General features: G+C 37.7%; 1 protein-coding gene and 1 pseudogene across 1 annotated transcript; one reads left to right on the plus strand and one right to left on the minus strand.

The window, feature by feature from the left end:
- The first annotated feature begins 63 nt into the window (after nucleotides 1-63).
- YIPF6 (Yip1 domain family member 6) lies at nucleotides 64-22,831 on the plus strand. The gene is made up of 7 exons (XM_029930711.1): nucleotides 64-150; nucleotides 11,711-11,839; nucleotides 12,978-13,056; nucleotides 16,366-16,408; nucleotides 19,382-19,507; nucleotides 20,095-20,252; nucleotides 22,246-22,831. The coding sequence occupies exons 1-7, from the start codon at nucleotides 94-96 to the stop codon at nucleotides 22,362-22,364; spliced, it is 711 nt and encodes a 236-aa protein (XP_029786571.1). The 5' UTR covers nucleotides 64-93; the 3' UTR covers nucleotides 22,365-22,831.
- A 1,251-nt stretch (nucleotides 22,832-24,082) lies between these two features.
- Nucleotides 24,083-24,237, minus strand: LOC115284412 (annotated as a pseudogene).
- Between the last annotated feature and the right edge of the window lie 457 nt (nucleotides 24,238-24,694).

Raw genomic sequence — 24,694 nt, forward strand, 5'->3', positions numbered from 1 at the left:
AAAGCCTTGCGCTGACGCACTGACGAGCCGTGGCCTCCACGTCTTGGGTTCCGCAAAGGCCTTTGGGAGCGACCCAGGAGTAGGAGGGCCAAGATGGCGAAAGCGGTAGAGTCTTCGGGAGAGCTGGGGACAACGTCGCCCAGGCCCCTGGTGAGCTTGGGTTCTGCGACGAAAGGGAATGAGGGTGAGGCAGAGCGCCCTTAAGGAAGTTGGGTGACGGGCTCTTGGCCTGCGAAGGCCGGAACTCCTTTCTGCCGGTAGGCCTGCCCTGTACCCGATGCCACAACCAACCCCAACACTGCACCTGCTCTTTGGGCTCAAGGCTTTCCCCCTTCTCTCCTCCTTCCTTCAACGCCTTCTTGGGAAACTCCTATTCACCTTGCTTTCCCATACTCTGAGGGAAAGTCCTCGTCCGGTATATTGTGTTAAGAATTTAGGTGTTTCTGTTGTCCTTGTTATCAAGATCTGTCACTAGTTCTTGTTGGAGTAGCAGCATTCTTGGGTTAATGAGGTTGCTTCCCATAGGACGTTATAACTTGATTATTGGTTTGTTCAATGACCCCAGTAGTTTTGGCTTCATCCCTGACCTCCTTGTAGCAGCTCCTTGCAATCCTCTTCATGGTGCTCCCCTGCTCCTGTCGTTATGGGGGATACGATTTCTATTGCAAGTACAAGCCCAAAGCCTGGACAAGTATTTAAGAACAAAGGTTTTGGAGTTAAACTTACCTGGGCTGGAATTACCCACTCACTCTGCCTCTTAGGAAAGTTTGGGCAAATCATTTCATGGAGAGTGTTTTCTTCATCTGTAAAATGGATATAAAAATACATGCCTCAGAGAGCTTTTAGGAAAGATGAAATATGATTTATGTAAAGTGCAGAACACAATCAGCGTCATGAACTAAGGTGTGTTATTGATTCAGCGTTCTGCCCTAAGTTCCCTCCTCCAAACAAAGTGGTTAGTTCTATAGCAGTTGTTTAATAAATGGTACATCCCTTTTCTCTGTTTTAAATTGGCAACATAGCAGAGGACTGAACTGAAAGTCAGGTGAAATTGCTTCTAGTCCTGCTAGACTAGCACTATTTATTACTAGCTTACTAGCACTGTTTATTCATCTCTTCGTTCATTCAACAAATATTTCTTGAGCATCTCTTGTGACCCAGGCACTCCTTTAGGCACTGAGGATACAGCAATGAAAAAGAGTGAGTAGGTCCAAGTTCTCCTGGAACAATTGTGACCTTGAGGAAATAACTCTCCACCCCAGTTTCCTCATTTGGGAAATGAGGATAGTAACTCATCACAGAACTATTGAGAGTACTAATGAGCTAATATACACATAGTGCCTTGTGTGGCATAGTTACAGCTGTTTAGCTGTTTTTAGTTGATGTTACACCTCTCTTTTATGAAGTTTTCCAGAATTAAATTTAGTGATTCTGGTCATTCATTGCTCAATGTCTGATCCACTTCTACTCAGTAATGTTTATTGAACTCCCGCAGTGTGCAGTGCACTATGCTAACTGCTTTAGGAAATAGAGATGGCCTGCCCTTTTTGGTGCTTACCATCTAACAAGACAAATGCACAATGCTAAGACAACATAGTAAATCAGAAAGAGTTACACATAAAATATTAACAAAATTTAATGGAAGATGCTATTATGTCTAGCTGGGGTGACAAAGTGAGCTACATAGAAGTTATATTTGAGAGGGCCTCAAAGGATGGATAGGATTTGAAATTTCAGGTGACCATAAGAGCTATCAGTGATTGAGCACCTGCTATGTGCCAGAATTGTATTAGACATCCTCCACATACTTTCTAAAGTTCACAGCAACCATATCAGTTAGGTGGTTTTTAAACTGTGTTTTACTTGCAGATGAGAAGATGAAACTCAGAGAAGTCTGATGATTTTCCTAGGGTCTTAGAACCAGTATTTAAAGGATAACAGATAGATCACTTTGGCAAATGCACAGAGAATATTAGAAAGTAAGCCTTCAAAGTTAAGGCTACTGAATTAGGGAGGCAGTATGGAAGTGGTTAGGAATTTGTGTGCTGAGGTCAAATTGCCTAGATTTGATTTTAAGCTCTGTCATTTAACCTCTCCATGCCTCAGTTTCCCTGTATGTATAATGAAGATGCAGTGATAATAAGCTCATAGGGCTGTTAGGTGAATTCAATGAGTTAATGGATGTAAGGCACTTGGTAGAGTGCCTGGCACATAATAATCATGCAATAAGTGTTATTTCTTCTTCTTGACTACTGAGCTTGGAGGTGTAATAGGCAATGAGGAGCCAGTGGAAATTTTTGAGAAGGGAAGGGCTTAAAATCATGACTTTGACAAAATACTAGAGGAAGGGTTCCCATGAAGAATGTCTGGAATCTAGACCAGTGAAACCAGTAGTTCCAGGAACAGGTGATTGCTACCTGGACTATAGCAGTGGTGGACATCATGAAGATTTGAGAGAGGCAAGATCCTTGAGGGTTTGTAGTGGTAGGGAGAATGTGTCTTACATCAATGATTTTCAAACTTCAATATGCATAGCAACCATCTGGGGAATCTTGTTAAATTGCAGATTCTGATTTGGTAGGTCTGAGATGAGACCTGAGATTCTGCATTTCTAACATTCTTCCAGGTGCTGCTGTTGCTGCTGCTGAAAAGCAAGGCTGTAGACAAAAGGGGAGATAGTGATGCCATGAACAGATACATGTAAGACGAGGATGAAGACCCTAAAAGTTGATTAATTCACTTTTGGACATGTTTAATTTGAGATATTGGCAAGCCATTCAATAGATATCCAGCAGGCAGTTTGTCTAAAACCTGGACTTCACGGCTCAGAAGAGATCAGAATTAGAGATGTTTATTTAGGAGTCATTTACATAGAGTTGGAGAGACAATATTTTATAATGCCTATCTATTGCTTGTCTGTTTGAGGAGCAGGAAAAAGAGCTATAATAATGGCTTTAGCCAGAGGTCTTGGAATCATGTTGATCCCAGGTAAAGGGGCTGGCTGGAGACCATGTAACTAGCCACCTCCTTCCCACTTCTTGGATCCAAGCCTCTTGGACTGAGCTGGTTGCTGCTTGATGCTCCCCCACTTGTTGACTCTTTGCTTCAGGGTTTTGATCAATAGTATAACCCATCTGGTCCCAGCCGCTTTCTTAAGGCTGCATCCTCAGCTTTTACTGTATGTTTTTGGCCATGCCTCTATCTGCTCCCCTCATTGACCCAAGCCAGGCAATGAAGTGTGCATATGTGGGTTTCTGTGCATATATATATATATATATATATGAGCCCGCCTACATGAAAAGAAGAAACATGGGATCCAAGTCACCTTCTAACCCCACTGAGAGGCTAGTCAGAGAGAAAGGTCCACTAGCTCTGAGGTCCTGGAAGTCCTGTCTGTCTTATGTGAGGCTAGAATGCCACAGATCCTAGCTCAGCTCACTGAACAATGTCATTTATTCTCCTGAGAAGATATATTGGGGAAATGTTGGCATGGGGAATAGGATGGGAATCACATGGCACTTTAGTGACTGTAGTGACTTCCAAAACCACTTACCTGGAGTTAGGCCACAGGTTAAGGACACAGTCTTCTACAAGGCTGCCCTTATTTCATGCACCAGGTTTGGATATTCCCAGGACCACTCTTAATTCTGACCTACTGGCTATAGAGGGGTTCCTGTGTTCCCCCTCAAACTCCATACTCACTAGAATGATTCACAGAATTCAGGACAGCACTATACTTAAAATTACAGTTTTATTATAGCAACAGGTTGCAATCAAAACCAGTGAAAGGGGGAGATGTGTAGGATGAAATCTGGGAGGGTCCCTAACACAAAGCTTTCTTGTCTTCTCCCTGTGGAATCAGGAACCTGTTAACCCCTTGAGATGTCAGTGTGTGACAATATGCAGAATATTGCCAACCAGGGGAGTGCACTCATGTATCCAGAGTCTTTATTGGAGTTTCTTTATGTAGGAATGATTGACCCGGTCATTGGCTCCTCCCCTCCCCAGAGGCTGGGTTTATATCACATGACTCAAAGCTTCAACCCTCTAATCTTGTGTTTGGTCTTTCTGGAATGATTAGCCTCCATGCTGAGCCATCTCACTAGCAAAAACTGTTTAGGGGCCTATCATGACTTATCTGTTACCTAAACTGTTATGGTCCACCATGAATAACAAAAATACCACTCACACTTGGGAAATTTCCAGGGTTTAGAGTAATGGGAGACAAAAGCCAACGAAATTCTTTATTATACAATAGTGACAGAACTACAATTGACTCCCTGGGAATCGTGAAGTAGAGCTAACATTTATCTAGACCCTGCTGTGAGCCTCCTACTAAGTGCTGTACACATAGTAGCACATTTTTTCCTAATAACAATCTTGTGATGATGATACTGTTATCTCAATTTAACAGATGAGGAAACAGGTATGCAGAATAAGGAACCTGCTCAGTGTCACATAGGTAGTGAATGATAAAGCTGGGATTTGAACCCAAGCTATCTGGCTTCAGTGGTCTGCACTCTTCACTCTTAACCAACACTCTCCAAATCCATATGTTGAGCATTGACCAACTATGTGCTAGATGCAATGTTGGTGTTACCTATTTCTTTTTTTCTTAAATAATTTTATTTATTTATTTTTTATTATTTTTTAATAGTTTATTGTCAAATTGGTTTCCATATAACACCCAGTGCTTCTCCCCACAAGTACCCCGCACCATGACCATCCCCCCCCTCCCTCCTCCTCCCCCTTCAGTTCATAGTTCCTTTTCAGTATTCAGTAGTCTCCCTTGATCTGTGTCCCTCACTCTCCCCTGCTCTCTTTCCCCCTTCCTCTCCCCATGGTCCCCTGCCAGGTCTCTCCTGTTAGACCTACAAATGCAAACATATGGTATTCTGTCCTTCTCTGCCTGACTTATTTCGCTTGGCATGACACCCTCAAGGTCCATCCACTTTGCTACAAATGGCCATATTTCATTCTTCCTCATTGCCATATAGTACTCCATTGTATATGTGTGTATATATATATATATATACACCCCACATCTTCTTGATCCATTCTTAAAGCATTTTGTCTCCAAGTGAGAGCAGAGCTCAATTTGGCTTTGAAGGTCATTCCTTCTGTACTGCCTTGCCTTCCCTAGCTCTTGCAGGAACCAAGAAAACTCAAAACAGCAGTTCTGGAGCTTGAAATGTCAGTGTCATAGTAGTGAAAGAATACAGCTTTGAAAGGGGTGGTTTATATGTTAAGTGCTAAAGAATATTCAGAGGGTGATAGGATCCTGTACTTCTTGATTATGAGCCATGTCAGTAAAGTTATGGGGAGGCCAGTGCCAAATTACAAAGGATTAAGGGAGTGGGCGAGTACAGAGCAATTTGATCAGGGTCGAGGAGAGGAAGGAGAGTATTTTGAAGGAAGGGCAGAAACAAAGAAGTGATATATTTAAAAATTCTATTACAGAAGCTTTCAATATACAAACAAAATAAAGAATGGTATAATGAACCCCATGTACTTATCAAAATTCTGCTATTATTTCATCTTCCCTACCACATTTTTTTCCTGGAATATGATTAAAAAAATTTTTTTTTATTTCTTAAGTTCAAGTATAATTAATATACAGTGTTATAATAGTTTCAGGTGTACAGTATAATGATTCAATCATTGTATACACATCTCAGTGCTTACCACGATATGTGTATTCTTAATCACTATTGTCTTTTTCACCCATCCCCTCAACCAAACTCCTCTGACAACCACAAATTTGTTCTCTATATTTAAGAGTCTGGTTTTTTGTTTCTGTTTTTTCTTTGTTCATTTGTTTTTGTTTCCTAAATTCCACATATGAGTGAAATCATATGGTACTTGTCTTTCTCTGATTTATTTTACTTAGCATTACTTACTGTCAAGATCAATGCATGTTGCAAATGGCAAGATTTCATTCTTTTTTTATAGCTGAATAATATTCCATCGTACATATATACCATATCTTCTTTATCCATTCATCAGTTGATAGACAGTTGGGTACTTCCATATCTTGGCACTTGTAAACAGTGCTGCAATAAACACAGGGTTACTTATATCTTTTCAAATTAGTATTTTGGTGTTCGTTGGGTAAATACCCAGTAGTGGAATTACTTGATCATATGGCAGTTCTATTTTTAACTTTTTGAGGAACCTCTATACTGTTTTCCACAGTGGCTGCACCAGCTTGCATTCCCACCGACAGTGCATGAGGGTTCCTTTTTCTTTGGAGTATGATTTTTAACCTTTTTACTTTTAACTAATTTTATACATACAGAAAAGGTGCCACAGAGAGTTCCCATATGTCCCTCTCCTAGTCTCCTCTGTTACCAATGTATATAACCATATTAAAATGATGAGAACCAATAAATTAACATTGGCATAATGCTATTAACTAAATTACAGATCTTATTTGGATTTTATCAGTCTTTTGTTAATGTACTTTTTTGTTCCAGGTTCTTATCCAGGATCTCGCATTGCATTGAGTTATTTTTCCTTGTTTCCCTTAGATCTTTAGTAGTATTTTGTTGTCTTTCATGATCTTTTTGATGGTTTTAAAGCAAATCCTAGACATATCACTTTACCTGTAAATACTTAAGTATGTTTCTCTAACAGGTAAGGACATTTTCTTTGTTATCACAGTAACAAAACTAATAATTCCTTAATATCATCTAATCTCTGCTCATCATCTCACAGTTTTCTAAAAATATGTGTATTTACAGTTTGTCCAAATCAGGATCCAAAGGTCAGCAAATTGCATTTGGTTAATGAGTCTCTTAGGTCTCTCTTAATATAGAAATGTTCTCCTGTTTTTAATGTAATTTATTTGTTTAAATTCAGTCATTTGTCTTGTAGAATTCTCCACTTTCTATATTTAGCTGATTGTAGCCTCATAGTATTTTTAGTATGTTCTTATATCCATATATTTTCTGTAAACTCTAAGATATGGAGGCTTGATTATATTCAGGTTCATTTTGGTTCAAGTCGAGGCAAGAATAAAAAGGAACTTAGGTGGCTCCTAAAAATAGGAATGTTTGTTTTTTAACTATTTATTAAGTTTTAAAATATACAAAAGTACAATGGTAAAATATACCTTCATGTACCCAACCTTCAAGACTTATCAATTAATGGCCTGTCTATTCTCTTCCCTTCTATACTATTTTGAAGCAAATTTCAGGCATCATTACATTAGTAAATATTTAATATATATCTCTAAAAGAAAAGGATTCTGTTTTTAAAGAACATAACTATAATATCATTGGTACATCTAAAAAATTAGTAATCCCCTACTATCAAATGTTCTCTCAGTATTCAAATGTTCAATTATCCCCTAAATGTCCTATTTTCAGAATTTAAAATCTGGCCCACTACCTATTTTATTAATAAGATTTTATTGGAATATAAGTCACACTTGACTTTATGTTCATGGACTGCTTTCATGCTATAACAGAGTTGAGTACTTGCAACAGAATCTACATGGTGCTCGAAGCCTAAAATATTTACTTTTCGGGCCCTTTACAGAAAAAGTTTGGTGACCCCTGCTTTAGGGAATCATCTTTTAGAATAATTAAAAATAAGAAAAAATATTTTTTATGTTTATCTTCATTTTAACCACTTCTGCATATCTTCATTTCCTGTGTCAATCCAGGTTTCCTTCTGATACATTCCTGAAGATCTTTCTTTTTTTTTTTTTTTTCAGGAGTAGAATTCAGTGATTCATCATTTACATACAATATCCAGTGCTCAGCACAAGTGCCTTCCTTAATACCTATCGCCTACCTAGCCCATCTCCCACCCACCTCCCTCCATCAACCCTGTTTGTTCTCTACCTTTAAGAGTCTCTCATGATTTGCCTCTCTCTCTCTCTTTTTTTCCCTTTGCTCATTTGTATTGTTTCCTAAGTTCCACATATGAGTGAAATCATATGGTATTCGTCTTTCTGTGACTGACTTATTTCATTTAGCATAATATACTCTAGCTCTATCCACATGGTTGCAAATGGCAATATTTCATTCTTTTTGATGGCCGTTCCTGAAGATCTTTCTTAACATTTCTTGTAGTGCATGTCACAATTTTTACTTGTCTGAAAGAAGACTTTATTTTGCCTTCATTTTTGATAGCTGTTTTTGCTGGGTTTAGAATTCTGGGTTGACAGTATTTTCAACATTCTAAGTGTCTCCATTTTTTTCTGGCTTGTGTAGTTTTGGGTGAGATGTCTGTTACTTATCTTTTTCCTCTGCATGCAGTGTCTTTTTTTTACTCTGGATGGCTTCAGAATTTTTTTAATTTTTGGTTTTTAGTAGTTTGAATGTGTTCAGGTTTGTGGATTTGGGGTTTTGTTTTGTCTTTAGGTATTTATCTTGAGTGGGGTTCTCTGGGATTGTATCTATCAGTTGATGTCTTTTATTATTTTTGGAAAATGTTCAGCCATTGTTTTTTCAAATATTTCTTCAGACACATTTTCTCTCTCTTGTTCTGGGATTCCATGTATAACCATATTAAACCCACAGCTCTTGGATGCTTATTCTGTTTTTGGGTTTTGTTTGTTTTTTCCAGTTTTATTGAGTTATAATTGACATAGTAACGCTGTATAAGTTAATGATTTCATATATATTTTTTTTCTTTTTTTAAATCTTCTGTTTTTGTTTTAGTCTGGATAATTTGGACTGGCCTATCACTGATTTCTGTCTTTGGCTGTGGTGAGTCTATGGATAAAGCTGTCAGAGGCATTCTTCATCTGTTACTATGTTCATTTATTTCTGGCATTACCATTTGAATCTTAAGTTTCCATCTCTTTGTGCCATCATTTGTGTGTATATCTTTTCTACTACAGGCTTTAATATATTAATCATAGTCCTCTTAATTTTTTCTGATAATTCTAACATCTAAATCATTTCAGAGTCTGTCTTCTCATAGTGGGTTGTTTTTTCATGGGGGGGAGAAGAATTTTTTTTTATTGAATGCTGATCATCATGTGTAGAACAGTAGAGACTGCCTGGAAGTAGTACATCTTTTCTGCCAAGTTTTTACTGTGGGGATTAAGTCAGTCTAGTCAGGAGTTGAGCTGTGTTTGGGTTTTATCCTTGCAATGGGAACCTTCAGTGTGTCACCAACTTCAAATTCTTCTTCTAGTACATTGGGCTTAGGATGGGTGCTAGATCATCCTTGTGTTTTTCTTAATGTCCCTGTTCTATGCTCAGCTTTGTGTATTTTCCCTTTGCCCTTGCATAAAATAGGAGTCTCTCTCCAACCTTTAGCCCCTCCCCTAGCAGTAGACTGCTGTTGGTTTTGATTCCATACTTGCTAGCCTGGAGGTGGGGATTCTTTGCTGTCTTGGTCTAGCCTCAGCCTTAGGTAGTCCAAGTATTCCTGTTTCTCTCCCAGATGAAGGAGACTTTAGTGGTCTGGCTTCAGGATGTTTTCCTAGCCCTCTCCCAAGAGTATAGAGACATTTCTCTTTTCCCTTTCCCCAGCTACAGTGGGCCTTTACCTGTGCTCTGGAGACAGCAGAGTTCTCCTAGTGGCTCTAAGGCTCCTTTTCTATAGGAGAGAATGGTCTGAGCAAGGCTTTTTGCTTTTCTCAGAATTGGAAGCTGATCCCCTCCCAACACCAAGACCCAGTGGAAGTCTGTGGTGTAGAGCCTGCAAGTGGGTGTGAATTCCCCTTGTGTCTGATGCTTCCAGGGGCCCTGTACTCACATACTAGTCCATTCTTGGCCTTTGGCAATTCCTTTTAAGTTTTAGCTGAATTCTTTTATTTTATTTGTAGTTTATTGTTAAGTTGGTTTCCATATAACCCAATGCTCTTCCCCACAAGTGCCCTCCTCCACGACCATCACTCCCCTTCCCTCTTCCCCTCCCTCTTCAGCCCTCGGGTTTGTTTTCAGTATTCAAGAGTCTGTCATGATTTATGTCCTCCTCTCTCCCCAACTTTCTTTCCACCTTCCCCTCCCTATGGTCCTTGGTTAGGTTTCTCCTGTTAATGTTTATTTATTTTTGGGAGAAAGAGAGAGAGAGAGAGACAGACAGGCAGAAAAACAGACAGAGAGAGAGTGCAAGCAGAGGAGGGGCAGAGAGAGAGGGAGACACAGAATCTGAAGCAGGCTTCAGGCCCTGAGCTGTCGGCACAGAGCCCAGCATGGGGCTTGAACTCACTAACTGAGATCATGACTTGAGCCAAAGTCAGCTTAACCCACTGAACCACCCAGGTACCCTGGACTTCTTTTAAATTTTAATTTTGTTTCATGATTATGTGAACTATTTATATGACTTCAAGTCCTATATATAGAACAACTTGTATTTGCAGAAGCCTAGCTTCTCTGTCTCCTCTACCTTATTCCCTCCTTTCCTTAATGGAAGCCTCTCTAAAAAAAACCATTTGACTTATTTCTTACATTATACATGACTTAAGTCCTACTGCATGATTTATTTCTTACACATTTCTTACATTTAAAAGGTAACATTCAGGTGTGAGTGTGTGTCCCTTTGTAGCCCCTCCATTCTTAGATGAAAGGTAGCATATTATACAGACTTTTCTCCACTTTGCTGTTTTTTTTTTTAACACTCCATAAATAGTTGTTTAGAGATACTCCCATTCCTTCTTACAGTGGCATAGTGCTCTGTTATGTGGATATACCATACTTTGTTCAACTAGCTCTCTGTTGATGACATTTATGTTATTCTCAGGTTTTTGCTTTTACAAGTAACGTTATAATAAATAGCTTTGTGTATATGCCCTTTTGTGTTTTTGCTACTCTATCTTTAGACACCTAAAGGTGGTATTACTGTCAGTGGGTGATACATATATAAGTTTGCTAGGTATTGCAGATTCATCTTCGGTAGAATGTCGGACTATTTTACATCCGCACCAGAAGTATGCGGATATTCTTTCCCCACAGTTTCACCTGCAGAGTATGTCGTCAAACTGTAGGATTTTTGCCAGTCTTAACAGGTAAACTTTTTATTACAAGTAGTTCTAATTTGCATTTCTTATTAAAAGCGTGTTTGAGGATTTATTTTTCAAAAGTTCTTCGAACAACTTTATTCTTCCTAAAATTTCAGCATACTGTCTTGTACCTGCAGCTGCTGCCCTCTAAATATGTGCCCTTGGGGCCAAAAACCATGGGAGAAGGGACCACCTTTGTTTTCTTAGGAACTTGAAGACTCCCAGGTTTTAGTTACAATAAACAAATTTGGCATATGAACATAAGAGCTTAAAAGCTTGTAGTCTTGTTAGTCACTTTGGAAATATTTGATCTGATTTGCCAGATAACCTGGAAAAAGATTATAGATCAAGACTTATTTTGCTATTTCCCTATTCTCAGTTTCCCTTTAGGCTTCACATAATGCTCCTTTCTAGCCAGCAGAGGCCACCAGAGCCTATCAAGGAGCAAAAAAAGCTACAGAATTGTGGCTGTGCGAAGGTCACTTTTAAATAGCTTTTCAATCTTGCTAGCTTGTGTGTGCCCTGTGAAGATTTCATGCTTGAAAGAAACCAAATATTTGAGGGCAAGAAAGTGTCTGTGCCGTTTACTTCATTTTTTCCCCCATCAAATGCCAGCTCCTTCTTTAAAAGAAATAAGCATTTGAGAATTTTAGTTAACCACATTGTTTATTGTCTGGTAAACTAATACCTTGGTTTCAAAAGTGTATCTATCAGGTTTTAATTTTTTTTCCAACCTCTTCTCAGTTTGCAGGCCTTTCCGATATATCCATTTCACAAGACATCCCTGTGGAAGGAGAAATCACCATTCCTATGAGATCTCACATTCGGGAATTTGACAGCTCCACGTTAAATGAGTCTGTTCAGAATACTATCGTAAGTGAGACTAGTTGAGAGAACTTCTGTTCAGTATCATGGGACTAAATAACTAATAGCAGTTTGTAATATTTCTTTTGTTTGGTTCATTTATTTTCAATATAATTTATTGAAATTTAAGATTTTCCTTTAGAGAATAATTTGGTACACTCTTTTTGGAAAGCATTTTGGTTATAATGAGTGTTAAGAATCTTTAGATGTTCAAATATTTTTAAGCTCCACATAGAGTATATGGAAATTTTTTTGAAAATATGTGTTTAAAATACAGAAAAATATTAATATACAAAAATGATCATCCCAGCAGTCTTTATAATAGGGAAAAATTGAACACCAGAGGGGAATATCACTTAAATAAATTATATTACATCTATGTGGTAGAATACTGAGTAGCCATTAAAAATGTATTTACAAAGCATTGTTTAATGACATGAAGAAATTTCTAGGTGAAAAAATAGGACAGAATTTTCTCAACTATATTTTGAGAGGTTACATTTGTATTAATATACTCTTCCTTAAATGTCTTGATTCTAACAAACCATGGACTGAAGGGGGAGGGGGAGGGGTGATGGTCATGGTGGGGGGCACTTGTGGGGAGAAGCACTGGGTGTTATATGGAAACCAATTTGAAAATAAACTATTAAAAAAAAGTCTTGATTCTTAAAAATCTGGCTTCTAGGCTTCATTTACCAGTCAAATTGGGAATTTTGGAAACTATTTTATATTGTGAATAATGTGGTAGCTAGGGAGCAGGCTGATTGGCCCTTGGGACTTCATCTCTTATGAACTGAATGTCAGATGGCATGTTTTGCAGAGCAGATTTTAGTAGTGCTATTATTACTTTAATTTCTTTAAGGTATTAGGATGGCTGTATTTCTCATTTATAGAGCTTGTAAAATCAAAATAAAACTGGTGGATGTGGTAAAGAGTTAAACGTTGGCTTAAGGAGTTAATAAAAAAGTTAATAGAAATGCCCTACCTCTCTGGTTTGTTTGTATAATGAAGGAGTTAAACTGGAATTATAGTTCTAAAATTCAATGAAGAACTCCCAGGAAATTAAAATAAATTTTAGCAAATTAAGTAAGGGGACTACTTGGCAATCTCGGTCATGACAATGCAACAAGCTGTTTATGTCTTTCAGATGCGTGATCTAAAAGCTGTTGGGAAAAAATTCATGCATGTTTTGTACCCAAGAAAAAGTAATACTCTTTTGAGAGATTGTAAGTATATGAGGTTTTGAGGATTGGCTGTTTTCACTGTATCTTATCATAAGTACTTTCTTTATATGGCTAAATTTCTGTGGTAAGAAAACTGGAATGAAAAAATATATAAATGAATATGCAAATAAAATTTTGGAAGAATTAAAAAATTCAAAATGGAATTTCAGAGATTGGAAGATTTTGCTTAATATATTGTCTTCATCAATGAAAATACCTGCTATGGTGGACACTGCAAAAAATATTTCTGGAAGTTGTAAACACGTAGGGACTTTGTTCAACCAAAGAGCTGACAGTCTCCAAGGGAAAGAGCTGACAGTGTACAAGGGAAAGGCAAAATGTTTAAATATTAAATTAGAATAACAGCTAATACCCATTAAGGATTCACAAAATTATTAGTACCTTTATTGACATTTCTATTTTCAGAACTATTACTTAGTCTGATGACTGCATTTTTTGTTCAAGAGTTCTATTAAAATAGTGTTTGCAGTAAATATGCTCTTATTTAGAATTTATTTTTAAAATTGTTAGACCTTTTAGTGTTAGTGTTTTAGTGTTATTTTCATGGTACCCTTTATCAGAAATATTGAATCAGTGGTGTGAGAATAGTAAAATAATGTTGTACATGAGTGTGCCTTCTATTTTGGTGGCATTTCAGCTATAATGTAGGGATGTCAGATATGTGGATATGTGCCGTCACTCTAGAGACTGGATGCAGTGTCAGAATCTTTTTCAACATAGTGCAATATGGATTAGAGCTGACATGATTGGCTAATGCTGGTATGTGGTGGAAAAAGCATGGACAGATCTGGGTTTGGATAGTGGTTCTATCCCTACCTGTATGATCTTGGATAAGACAGTTAACTTTTCTGAGGCTCAAGTTTCTTTCTCTGTTCAAGTAGAATGAATAAACATATACCTGCTGGTGAGGATTAGAGATCATGCATACCAGCCACCTCACACAACATCTGACATTTAATAGGCACTCCATAAATGGTAGCTATTATTCTAGTGCCTTGTCCTCTCCCTACACACACACACACACACACACACACACACACACACACACACACACACACACACACACCCCTCTTTTTTAATCCTTACAACAACCTTAAGAAGTGTATGGCTCCAGTTTCACAAATGAAGAAAACAAGTCTCCGAGAAGGTTAGGATGACACAGGCAGAATTAGAATCCAGCTTTCAAGTTTAGTGCCCTCTCCATTCTACCACTGCTATCCCAGATGTGAAGATATCCTTTCAATCAGTTCAGAGCAAGGTTGCGTCAGTGACAATGCAGAACCAGTGTGTTAACTTTGCTGATTAATGATGATTATTAGCTATGTCATATGTTAAGGTGTATTCCCAGACCTTGGGGGATACACAGATAGGCTGGCACAAAGGGTGAGTAAATCATGGAACAAATTTGCACTTCTGCCCTGCCCTGTTAGCACAGTCCTTGGCAAAGTGGCAAGGAAAAAATCCACGACTTAAAAATAATCTAAAAATCCCACAATCCTATATCACTTTGCACCCATTAGGATGGCTATTGTCAAGGAAACAGAAAATAAGAACTACGGTGAGAATGTGGAGAAATTGGAACCTTTGTGCATTGCTGGTGGGAATGTAAAATGGTGTAGCTGCTATGTAAAACAGCATGGTGACTCCTCAGAAAATTAACCATAGAATGAATATATGATCCAGCAGTTCCACTTCTGAGTATATACCCAAAAATTGAAAGCAAGAACTCAAACAGATATCTATACACCCATGTTCAAAGCAGCATCATTCACCTTAGCCAAAAGGTGGAAACAATTTCAAATGGCATCAACAGATGGATGGATAAACAAATTGTGGTATATACACCATGTCATATATCACATACTAATGGCATATTGCTTAGTTTTAAAAAGGACTGATATTCTGACACAGGCTATGATGTGGATGAACCATGAAGACATTGTGCTAAGTAAAATAAGCCAGTCACAAGAGGATGTGTATTATATCTTTTCACTTATATTAGGTACCTAGTGTAGTTGAATTGATAGAAACAGAAAGGAAAAAACTGGGGAGATATTTTATTTCATGGGTTGGCATTTTAGTTTGGGAAGATGTAAACGTTCTGGAGATAGGTGATATGAAGGTTGTACAATGATGACTGTATTCAAAGCCTGTACACTTAGAAGTGACTAAAAAAAAAAAATATATATATACATATATATATATATATATATATATATATACACACACACACACTACTAAAATAAAAGTTTTAAAATACAGTTAGAATTTTATGAATTAAAAAACTTCAGTGTATTTTTTAAAAGCCAGTGTATTAATGTCAGTTGTACTTGAATTTACTTTTCAATTGATAAATTCAAAAATTTAACAAGAACAACAATATTTTATCAGAGTGGTAGGATTATGATTTTTTTATATCTTCCTAACTTGCCACAGTGATGTCAAAATTATTTATATAATGTGAAAAAAACCAACATAAGTATGTACATATCCATATCATTTAAAGTTATGTACATATGAGGTTAAAGTTAGAAATGGTATATGTATCTTTTTTCATATTGTTGAAGAAGGTAATTTTGCTCTAAGGTGTAACTCAATTGTTGGCATATTAATTGAGAACCACTGTGCTTAGACCTGATATTAGCAGAGCCTTTTATCCTTTTCAGAAAGTTTTCATGTTATTTGCTAAGGTTTAACCTTATAAAATCACCAACATTGGGCTGTTTTTGTCACCTATAAGAACAGCAATTCCATAGTAGTCACTGTAATGATTATAAAAGGGAAGCAGTGTGGCAGAGTGGAAAGAACTTTGGAGTAGGAATCAGAAGACCTAGGTTGTGGTCCCACCTCCATACCTAATAAGTATTTATATAAACTTGAGCAAGTCACTTCTCAACTTTAATTCTCATTTTCTTGAGGTGAGCCTGATTATATTTGCCTTATCTCCTATAGTCTCAGTTTGGTGGAATGAATTGACTCTGAGGGTGGGACACCTAAGTCTCTTGACTCCTGGCCCATTGTTCTTTATAGTGTGCTGGAATGTGGCTTAGTAGGTGGGAGGGGGGTGATTTGTGGGATATTGAGTGAACAGAATTTAAAGGATATATGAAGAAGGGCATTCATAATCAGGGAGCAGGGAAGGCAGGTAGAGGGGTAAGAGGTGGGAAGGCTTGGGCAGGGAGAGCCTTGATGTCTGAATTCCAAGAGTGGGAAAGGCAGATACTGGAGTAAAAATAGAAAATACTACTTGATTGTTTCTTAACAATCTTCTGGTTTTTGCTTGCCTTGTAGGGGATTTATGGGGCCCTTTGATCCTTTGTGTGACACTTGCATTGTAAGTACTTACATTTCCTTTCTTTGTCATTTGAGATAGACTATACATTTTTGTGTGGAGTTTCAAAATTGAGGGGAATATTGAATATTTCAGTTAGGACTTCTATGACACATTATACTCCTTATAATTTAAATCTAAAAAGTCAAGTAGGTTTCCAGATCAATTCAAAGAGTGATGGAATTAGAGATGTGAAAATTTCTTAGCCTGCTTTAGCCATTTCTGTTGAACAGATATTTGCTTACTTTCATGCACTCCCCATCATTATTTAATGATAATTAAAGTGAATGATAATTAAGTGAATTAAATATATAGGTTTAAGCAATGTTTCTTTGCAAACATATCCTTTAAGATTTTTTTAATGTTTATTTATTTATTTATTTATTTTTTTTTTATAATAGTTTATTGTCAAATTTGTTTCCATATAACACCCAGTGCTTCTCCCCACAAGTGCCCCCCACCATGACCATCACCCCCTCTTGAGAGAGAGAAACAGAGTGGGAGCAGGAGAGGGACAGAGAGAGGGGGAGACACAGAATCTGAAGACAGGCTCTAGGCTCTGAGCTAGCTGTCAGCACAGAGCCTGATGCGGGGCTTGAACCCACGAACCGTGAGATCATGAACTGAGCCGAAGTCGATGCTTAACTGACTGAGCCACCTAGTTGCCTCAAGCAAACATATTCTTTTTAATCTTAATAGTAATAAAAATGAGAATGAGAATAAATTAGAGCAGAAGTGGTATAGTTCAAAGCAAGATCATGTTTTAAAGTGTTAGGTTTTCTATATACATAGTACGTAAAGGGAGAGGATAGAGGAAGAACGAAGTTCCATTGGAGAGAGGAATATAACCATCAGTGAGGAAAAAAAAGTACTGCATTAGGATTCAATTCTGGGTTCTTAACCTGACTGTGCTATCAGCAAAGCGATTTTGGGCTACTTAGAACCAAAATGTGTATAATGATTTTTTTCTAGTTTACAGAAAACTTTTAAATACCTTTTTTTATCCTCATAGCAAGAATAGTATTTTCTTTTTTTTTTTTTTTTTTTTGGCAAATAAGCTTAGGTCCAAAGAGATTTAGGACTGAACCAAGATCAAATAGTCAGTGGTAGACCTGGGATTCAGCCTCAGATTTCCTTGACTGCCCGTTCTCTACCTCTGTGATTATTATTCCTTCCTTCCCACCTAACCCCTTTGGGTCGCCTCTTCCATATCTGTCAAAGGAGATATGGCTGAGGATCCTTTTCAGGCTTGACCATTTATGATTCTATATTCAATACGTTTCCTACTGGCTTTTCTACCCATTTTTTAAAAATTTTACAGTTTATTTATTTATTTTGAGAGAGAGGGAGAGAGAGAATCCCAAGCAAGTTCCATGGTGCTCCATCCCACCAACTATGAGATCATGACCTGAGCTGAAACCAAGAGTTGGACGCTTAACTGACTGAACCAGCCAGACTCCCATACCCATTTTTTAATGTAAATGGAACATGCGGTGATTTAGGTAATAACATAGAGTGCCATTTCTTATGCCTTACTAACCACATCAACAGCAATAACCCAGTGCCTTGATGGACAGGTTTATATTAGAATCTCTGAGCATGTACTATTTTAGTTTTAAAAGGTTAACATTAGAGATTATGTAATTTAACCCAATTTATTTGCAGAGAGGAAAACTGGAGTCCCAAGACATCAAGTGATTTACTCTAGTTTACATAGCTAGTGACAGAACCAGGATCACTTTCTGGATCTGCCTTTGAGGCCAGTTAATGTTCTTCCATCATACCATGCTGAAGCAATAGAGATTCCAGACAACAAGCGATGAGTGCCAACATTCCTTACATCGGATTGGAGTATGTACAACTGTAGAATATAAAAGCCTGTACTGGCAAACAGCATAGGAGGGCAAGACTTACTATGTGCCTTCTCTATACTATGTAAGGAAAAGAGGTTGCGAGCTTGGTGTTATTATTTTTCTGAAAAAAATGACACTGAATCCAAGTGTTCTAGTCCAAAGTTCAAAACAGTTTACATCTGTAAAATTCTTAGACAAAGAATTCTTAGACTCCATTTTAAAGCAAAATCTCTTAATAATAATCTGTATGTTTTGATTTTTAAAAATTCACAGCTAAATAAGTTTATAGACCTTTTCTATTTTCGAATGTCAAAACTAAACCCCAAGATTACAAATCCAAATGTGTCTAAGGGCTAGAAAAGTAACCTAAGTGTATTCATTGTGAATTGGTGATCTGAAGCCCCTTGTGAAGGGAGCTGCTGCTACGTCAACTGCTCCCAGTTGTTGCCATGTAGAAATGTAGGCCCAGTATTAGACATTCTTCTGGTTTCTCAAGAAAATTCAGAAATATATATATATATATTTAATGTTTACTTATTTTTTGAGAGCGTGAGAGAGACAAAAAGAGACAGAGTGCAAGTGGGGGAAGGGCAGAGAGAGAGAGAGAGGGAGACGGAATCTGAAGCAGGCTGTAGGCTCTGAGCTATCAGCACAGAGCCCAGTGTGGGGCTCGAACCCACAAACTACGAGATCATGACCTGAGCTGAAGTCAGAAGCTCAATTGAGCCACCCAGTTGCCCCTAGCAATATATATTTTTATGTGCAACCTCCCAACTTTAAAATAATGTCATCTTGGGTTTAAACCCATCTTAAGTCCTGTACAGACCAACAACCTCATGTCTGTGAGCCACATTTGGCCCTTCAGTTTATAACCTCTGCTTAACCAAAACGGTCTTCAATAATGCATCTAAACATCTTATCTCGGCCATATGAGGCAACCCTTGTAGTCCTGAGGCACTTGGAATTTGAAATAAGGGAGCTTTCCTTTCGTACAACCTACATATTACAGATCTCCAGGTGAGATTTCAGACAACTCTCTGATGCAAAGTGTGAGAACCCATGCCGTAACTTTATTGCTCTAAATAAAAACTGAAGCATTTCTCATGCCATGTCCTTGTCACAGAATGCTTCAAAGAAGCTCTGTAGATAGTGAGCAGGATGGAGGGCCCCAGTTCGCAGAGGTCTTTGTCATTATCTGGTTTGGTGCAGTTACCATCACTGTCAACTCAAAACTTCTTGGAGGAAACATGTGAGTATTGTTAAAATGCACTTTTTCCCTTGGCAAGTAGCATCTCTTAGATTTTTCAGGAAGTCTGACTATTAGGTTTCTTTTTAAAGAAAAATGTATATAATTTAATTAACTTACCTTGAATTATCTATAGTCCTTTGATAAGCTTCAGATGTTATTTTCCAGCTTCTGAAATCATATGGGGAATTTTTTGTGTTAGAATATTATGTCCGTTTTACAGAAGAGATGGCCCATGGCTTTCAGCAAATTTTGAAATAGGTCTTTAAACTGGAAAAAATTAAGAATCACTGTCTTAGAGGTTCAGTGGGAGAAGGAAGTCTCTAGAAATTAGAGTAGATCTGGTATCCTACATGATTGATTGGCTATTAAGGAGTGTGAAAGGAATGGAGGAAGAGTATGGGGAGACAAAAATTATAGCATATGATTCATAGAGAAGCCTATCCTCATAAAGTCAATGTTAAAGTATAGGTATTATGTATTTGGAGGAAGGTAACAATCCATGCTACATTGAAATCTATGTAATAAACTATCTCATGATGTAGATCAACTATATTTATAATCTTTATGGTTGTATATTATTTTTTTAGATCTTTTTTCCAGAGCCTCTGTGTGCTGGGTTACTGTATACTTCCCTTGACAGTGGCGATGCTGGTTTGCCGGTTGGTGCTTTTGGCTGAGCAAGGACCAATAAACTTCATGGTCCGGCTTTTCGTGGTGATCGTGATGTTTGCTTGGTCTATAGTAGGTAAGAATGTATTTATCTCTACAGTAGCAAAACAGACAAGGACATGAGTTAAGAGATGAAGACCAGATGAGGAGAAGTGTGCCTCCTACAGCATACATGAGTGATATGATTCTTGCCAGTGTCGTCCATAGAACCCTCTTCCCTTAGTAGGCATTTGATGAGGATGATGTTCACCTTATGCCGGTTGGGTATCTGGAGTTCTGAGATGTAGACAGTCACATCCTTTTTTTAAAAAAAAAATTCCTAAATAATGGATAGGGTTGGGAATGGAGATTACACTAGACTTAGCTCAGTTCCTTTCATATAGGAGGCATAGTAACTTGAGAAATGACTTGGGACTTTTCCTGTGAAATTCATCATAATAAAAATAGTAGCTAGCATTTACATATTGCTTATTATAGACCAAGCACTGTGGTGAGTGCTTTGTGTGTATTGTCTCACTTAACCCTTACAACAGCCCTAATAAAGAAAAACTATTAATATTAATCCCATTTTTACAGATGAGGAACAGATAGAGTGAGGTTAAGCGACATGTCCTAGAGCACATAACCAGTGAATAGGGGAATTAAGTTTCAAACCCAAGCAGATCTCACACCTCTTTGAAGTATAGTATACAACCTCCCAGTATAGGTTTTTAGGTATCATTATATAGTACTTTTCTCCTTCAGTAGAAAATTCTGCTAAAGATTAGGAAGAGCCTGCAAGGGGCAATGAATGCTATGTGCTCATTGGTTTTATAGTCCTCACATTTTCGTAAAATTCTACCTTCAACTAGAAAGTAGCTTCTTATTTCAGGGAATAGACAGACTGCTTCTTATATATTTTTTTACATTTATTCATTTTGAGAGAGAGAGAGAGAGAGAGAGAGAGCATGCGTTGGGGAGGGGGAGACAGAGAGGGAGACACAGAATCCGAAGCAGGCTCCAGGCTCTGAGCTGTCAGCACAGAGTCCTACGTGGGGCTCGAACCCATGAACCATGAGATCATGACCTGAACTGAAGTTGGATGATTAACCAACTGAGCCACCCAGGTGCCCCAGACTGCTTCATATTTTTCAGTGCCTTATCATATCTTTGCTCTGGACCATGATTAAAATTCAAGAAGTAATCCACAAGTAATGTCCAAGAGTGCTAGAATTAATACTACAGCGACTGTATATTAAGCTTAAGCACTTTACCCATGGGGGAACTCCTCATTCCCTCACTTAGAGTCTAGTAATTTACCATACATGTAGTTCTAAATATCCAGTGTCCAGGCTCATAACAGTTGAGAAAGTAGAATCTTAGAAGAAGAGAGAGAGACTCCTATAAGCATTCCATTTTTTAATTCAACAAGTATTTCTTAAGCACAAACTCTGCATCAGGCATTGTGTTAAGCATGGTCTCTATCCTCAGAGTTCATAACTTAGTGAAGAAGCCAGGTATGTAGACACTTAAGGGTTATATGTGTCTTAGGTGGCAGATGGAAGTCTGTGCAGGGTATGGTGAGGACACAGAGGAGGTGTGTGGGCAGATATGCGTAGGATGGCAGGATAACAGATGGTTAAGGGTAGTCATTGATTAGTAAAAAGATGAATCTCCTTTTCTGGGTGGACAAGAGGGATGTCATTTTAACAGAGCTGATAACTTAAGAATAGTTACTCAGAAAGCACAGCAGCATGAGATCATTTACCATAGGAGCAACTGATCGTAGACATGTTTGTAATAAGCGTACTCAGCACAGTTCAGTAACTTCTGAGAAAAGAGTAGGAAACCCCTTTCAGAAAGGTTTTTATGTAAAATGGTTGAAAACTTAATACTAGAAACAAGTAGCTCTCAACTGCCTGGGAAACTATGCTGCAGAATGCCTTTTTCCCTGAGAATATCAAATATAACTGAACTTTTAGTATAATTCTATGTTCCAGACCATGCCAAGCACATTCAAGTTTAGTAGATGTTAGTGGTTGTGACAGTCTTATTATATTAAAGGTTCCATTTTGTTTTGTTTTGTTTAGCCTCTACAGCTTTTCTTGCTGATAGCCAGCCTCCAAACCGCAAAGCCCTCGCCATTTATCCTGTTTTCTTGTTCTATTTTGTCATCAGTTGGATGATTCTCACCTTCACTCCTCAGTAAATCAGGAAATAGAAATTAGAAGCCAGTGAATTGAAAGCTCGTCTGAAAGATACAATTCACAGTGGAGCTTTGCCTCTGGCCCTCTTTTGTCTAATTTTGGAGGTATTTGGTACGTGAGGAGATGAAAAGGGAGCCATAAAGCACTGTCGCCACTTATGTAAGGAACTGATGTCCTTTTCCTCTTAATGTCATTTCTTGAAAATACATAGTATACACAGTATAGTGCTGCCTTAAGGCATGATAGGGTCACCATGGTCCATTTGAGTGACAACCAATGGTTTGGGAAGCACATGGATACATCCTGCAACTTGAGTGGAATTAGTAACTCTATTTTCAGTTTTGAGAATACCAGTACAGGTGCAGCTCTTAAACAATTGCCTTACAACTATTAGAAGCACTGGGTGTTATATGGAATCCAATTTGAAAATAAAATATTAAAAAAATAAAATAAAAATAAATAATATAAATTGAGTCTCATACAAAAAAAAGAATATGCCTCTTTTCATAAAAAAGAATGGATAGTCTGTATCCATTTTTTTTTATTTCTCTCTTAGGCTTAAAAAGACAATGACACGCGTTGGGAAGGAGGTTCATAACTGGGTAGGAGAAAACATTCATTAACCAGTATTCAAAAAATGCTACCCTTGTTTTTTTTAAAAAAAGCAAAGGACAGCTAAAGAATCAGCTTCTTTAGTCTTTTTGTATAGTCACCTTTCTGCCATGCTTAACAGCACCTCAGTGACACCCTAGTTTTTAATCTTACCACCAGCTCTGAATATGCAAGCTGTTTGCAGTTACCATGTAATTTTCCTTTGATTAAAGCTCTCAGTGGACCAGTGCTTAAACTTATCCAGGTGGACGACCTCAGAAATGTAGATAGGTAGGGCCATTGTGCATGTTATCGTATGGGCACTGTCTTCTTAACAGTGAGGTAATATGGATGCAGCATAGCTCTAAGGAATTATTCTGTGTAGTCTGGTCTCTAACTGGAAAGTAAAGCTACATCAGAAGCCTGCACTTAACCATGTGAACATGGAGGGATTCAGCGTTCTGCTAGCTGGTTCGCAGAACAGCTAGATGCTTAGAACATGACGTAGGATGAGTTGGGTTTACAGCTGCCACCTTTTCATAGTGGGCGTAGCCATCTTTTCATAGATGGTGCTTCTCTGGTTGGGGAATAGCAATTTATTTTCTTAGTTTTAGACTCTATTTGTAAAACTAATTATCTCTTCTTTAGACAAGTACTTTTTTTGCACATGTGCACTTGCTTGTATTGTCAGCTATTTATACACACAAGTGTGAAGGATTTTCAGGGAGCAGAGTATCTGCAATGGCTGATTCTATGCTAAACTTGGCTCCTTTAAGGTAATATGAGTTACTGCCTTCTAATAAATTGCACATCGAAGAACTTAATAGACAAGATTAGGAGTCAGGCAGACAACATCCATTATATATACAGTTACTTATAAAGATAGGCATTTACTCCACATTTTTTCTTTATCACAGAATTTAAATATTCATTTTATATCTAAAAGACTATGTACACATAGATACATAATTTTAAAAACATATTTTGTCTGTTCTCAGCTTAACCAAGAACAATAATACGACAAATGTGTTCTTAAAGTGATATTAAATTACAGAGCATTACAAAGTTGGTCCCCTCTGTCCCAGCAATTTTTTGGTTATATCTTTATTTCAGTTTCCCCTCTAAATTTTAAAATAAACCCTGTGAGCACAAAGCCAATGTTAAGAGTCTTGAAGTGGTAAAGAAAATATTTTCAAACTGGTTCTGATTTTTCCAAAAGTATCATCCATTTCCTATGTCTGAAATTTTCTACACTTGATCTTAGCCAAAAGGCCGAGAAGCGATTGTCTGAAATTTTCTAACTTCTTATGAAAAACATCTCTCTTCCAAAGTTATTTCATACTCTGTCCCAATGGTTATAATGTAAAGTTAAAGAAATAATCATATTTCTCGAAAGGGAATTGTCTACTGAATTTTACTCAGGCTAAATATTTTGGTCAGAAATTTTTAAAGCCACAACTGGAGTTGGGGGTTGTGTGTGCTGGGGGAGGGGGTTATACATATTGCATGTTAAGGCAACTTGTTCTGTGTATTAACCTGTTGATCTTTGGTGACTTGACGAATGGTTTTATTTGATTTAAATGAAGGTGGGTAAAATGGAGATTATCTTTCTGAAAATGAATGGTCAGTTTTATGGCATAAATTATATTTTCTTAATATACGCAAAAAAGTGCATTGCTTTCTGTGGCAGAAGGCCTGATTATGGAAGTTGTAACCCTCAACACAGCTTTCCCTGATTTGC

This window comes from Suricata suricatta, chromosome X, assembly GCF_006229205.1.
Source record: "Suricata suricatta isolate VVHF042 chromosome X, meerkat_22Aug2017_6uvM2_HiC, whole genome shotgun sequence".
NCBI classification, from domain to species: Eukaryota; Metazoa; Chordata; class Mammalia; order Carnivora; family Herpestidae; genus Suricata; species Suricata suricatta.

Coding starts and splice junctions, on each gene's coding strand:
- YIPF6 (XM_029930711.1), top strand. CDS start 94: ATGGCGAAAGCGGTAGAGTCTTCGGGAGAGCTGGGGACAACGTCGCCC. Junction 16,409..19,381: donor CTTTGTGTGACACTTGCATT/GTAAGTACTTAC, acceptor TCCTTGTCACAG/AATGCTTCAAAGAAGCTCTG. Junction 20,253..22,245: donor GTTTGCTTGGTCTATAGTAG/GTAAGAATGTAT, acceptor TGTTTTGTTTAG/CCTCTACAGCTTTTCTTGCT.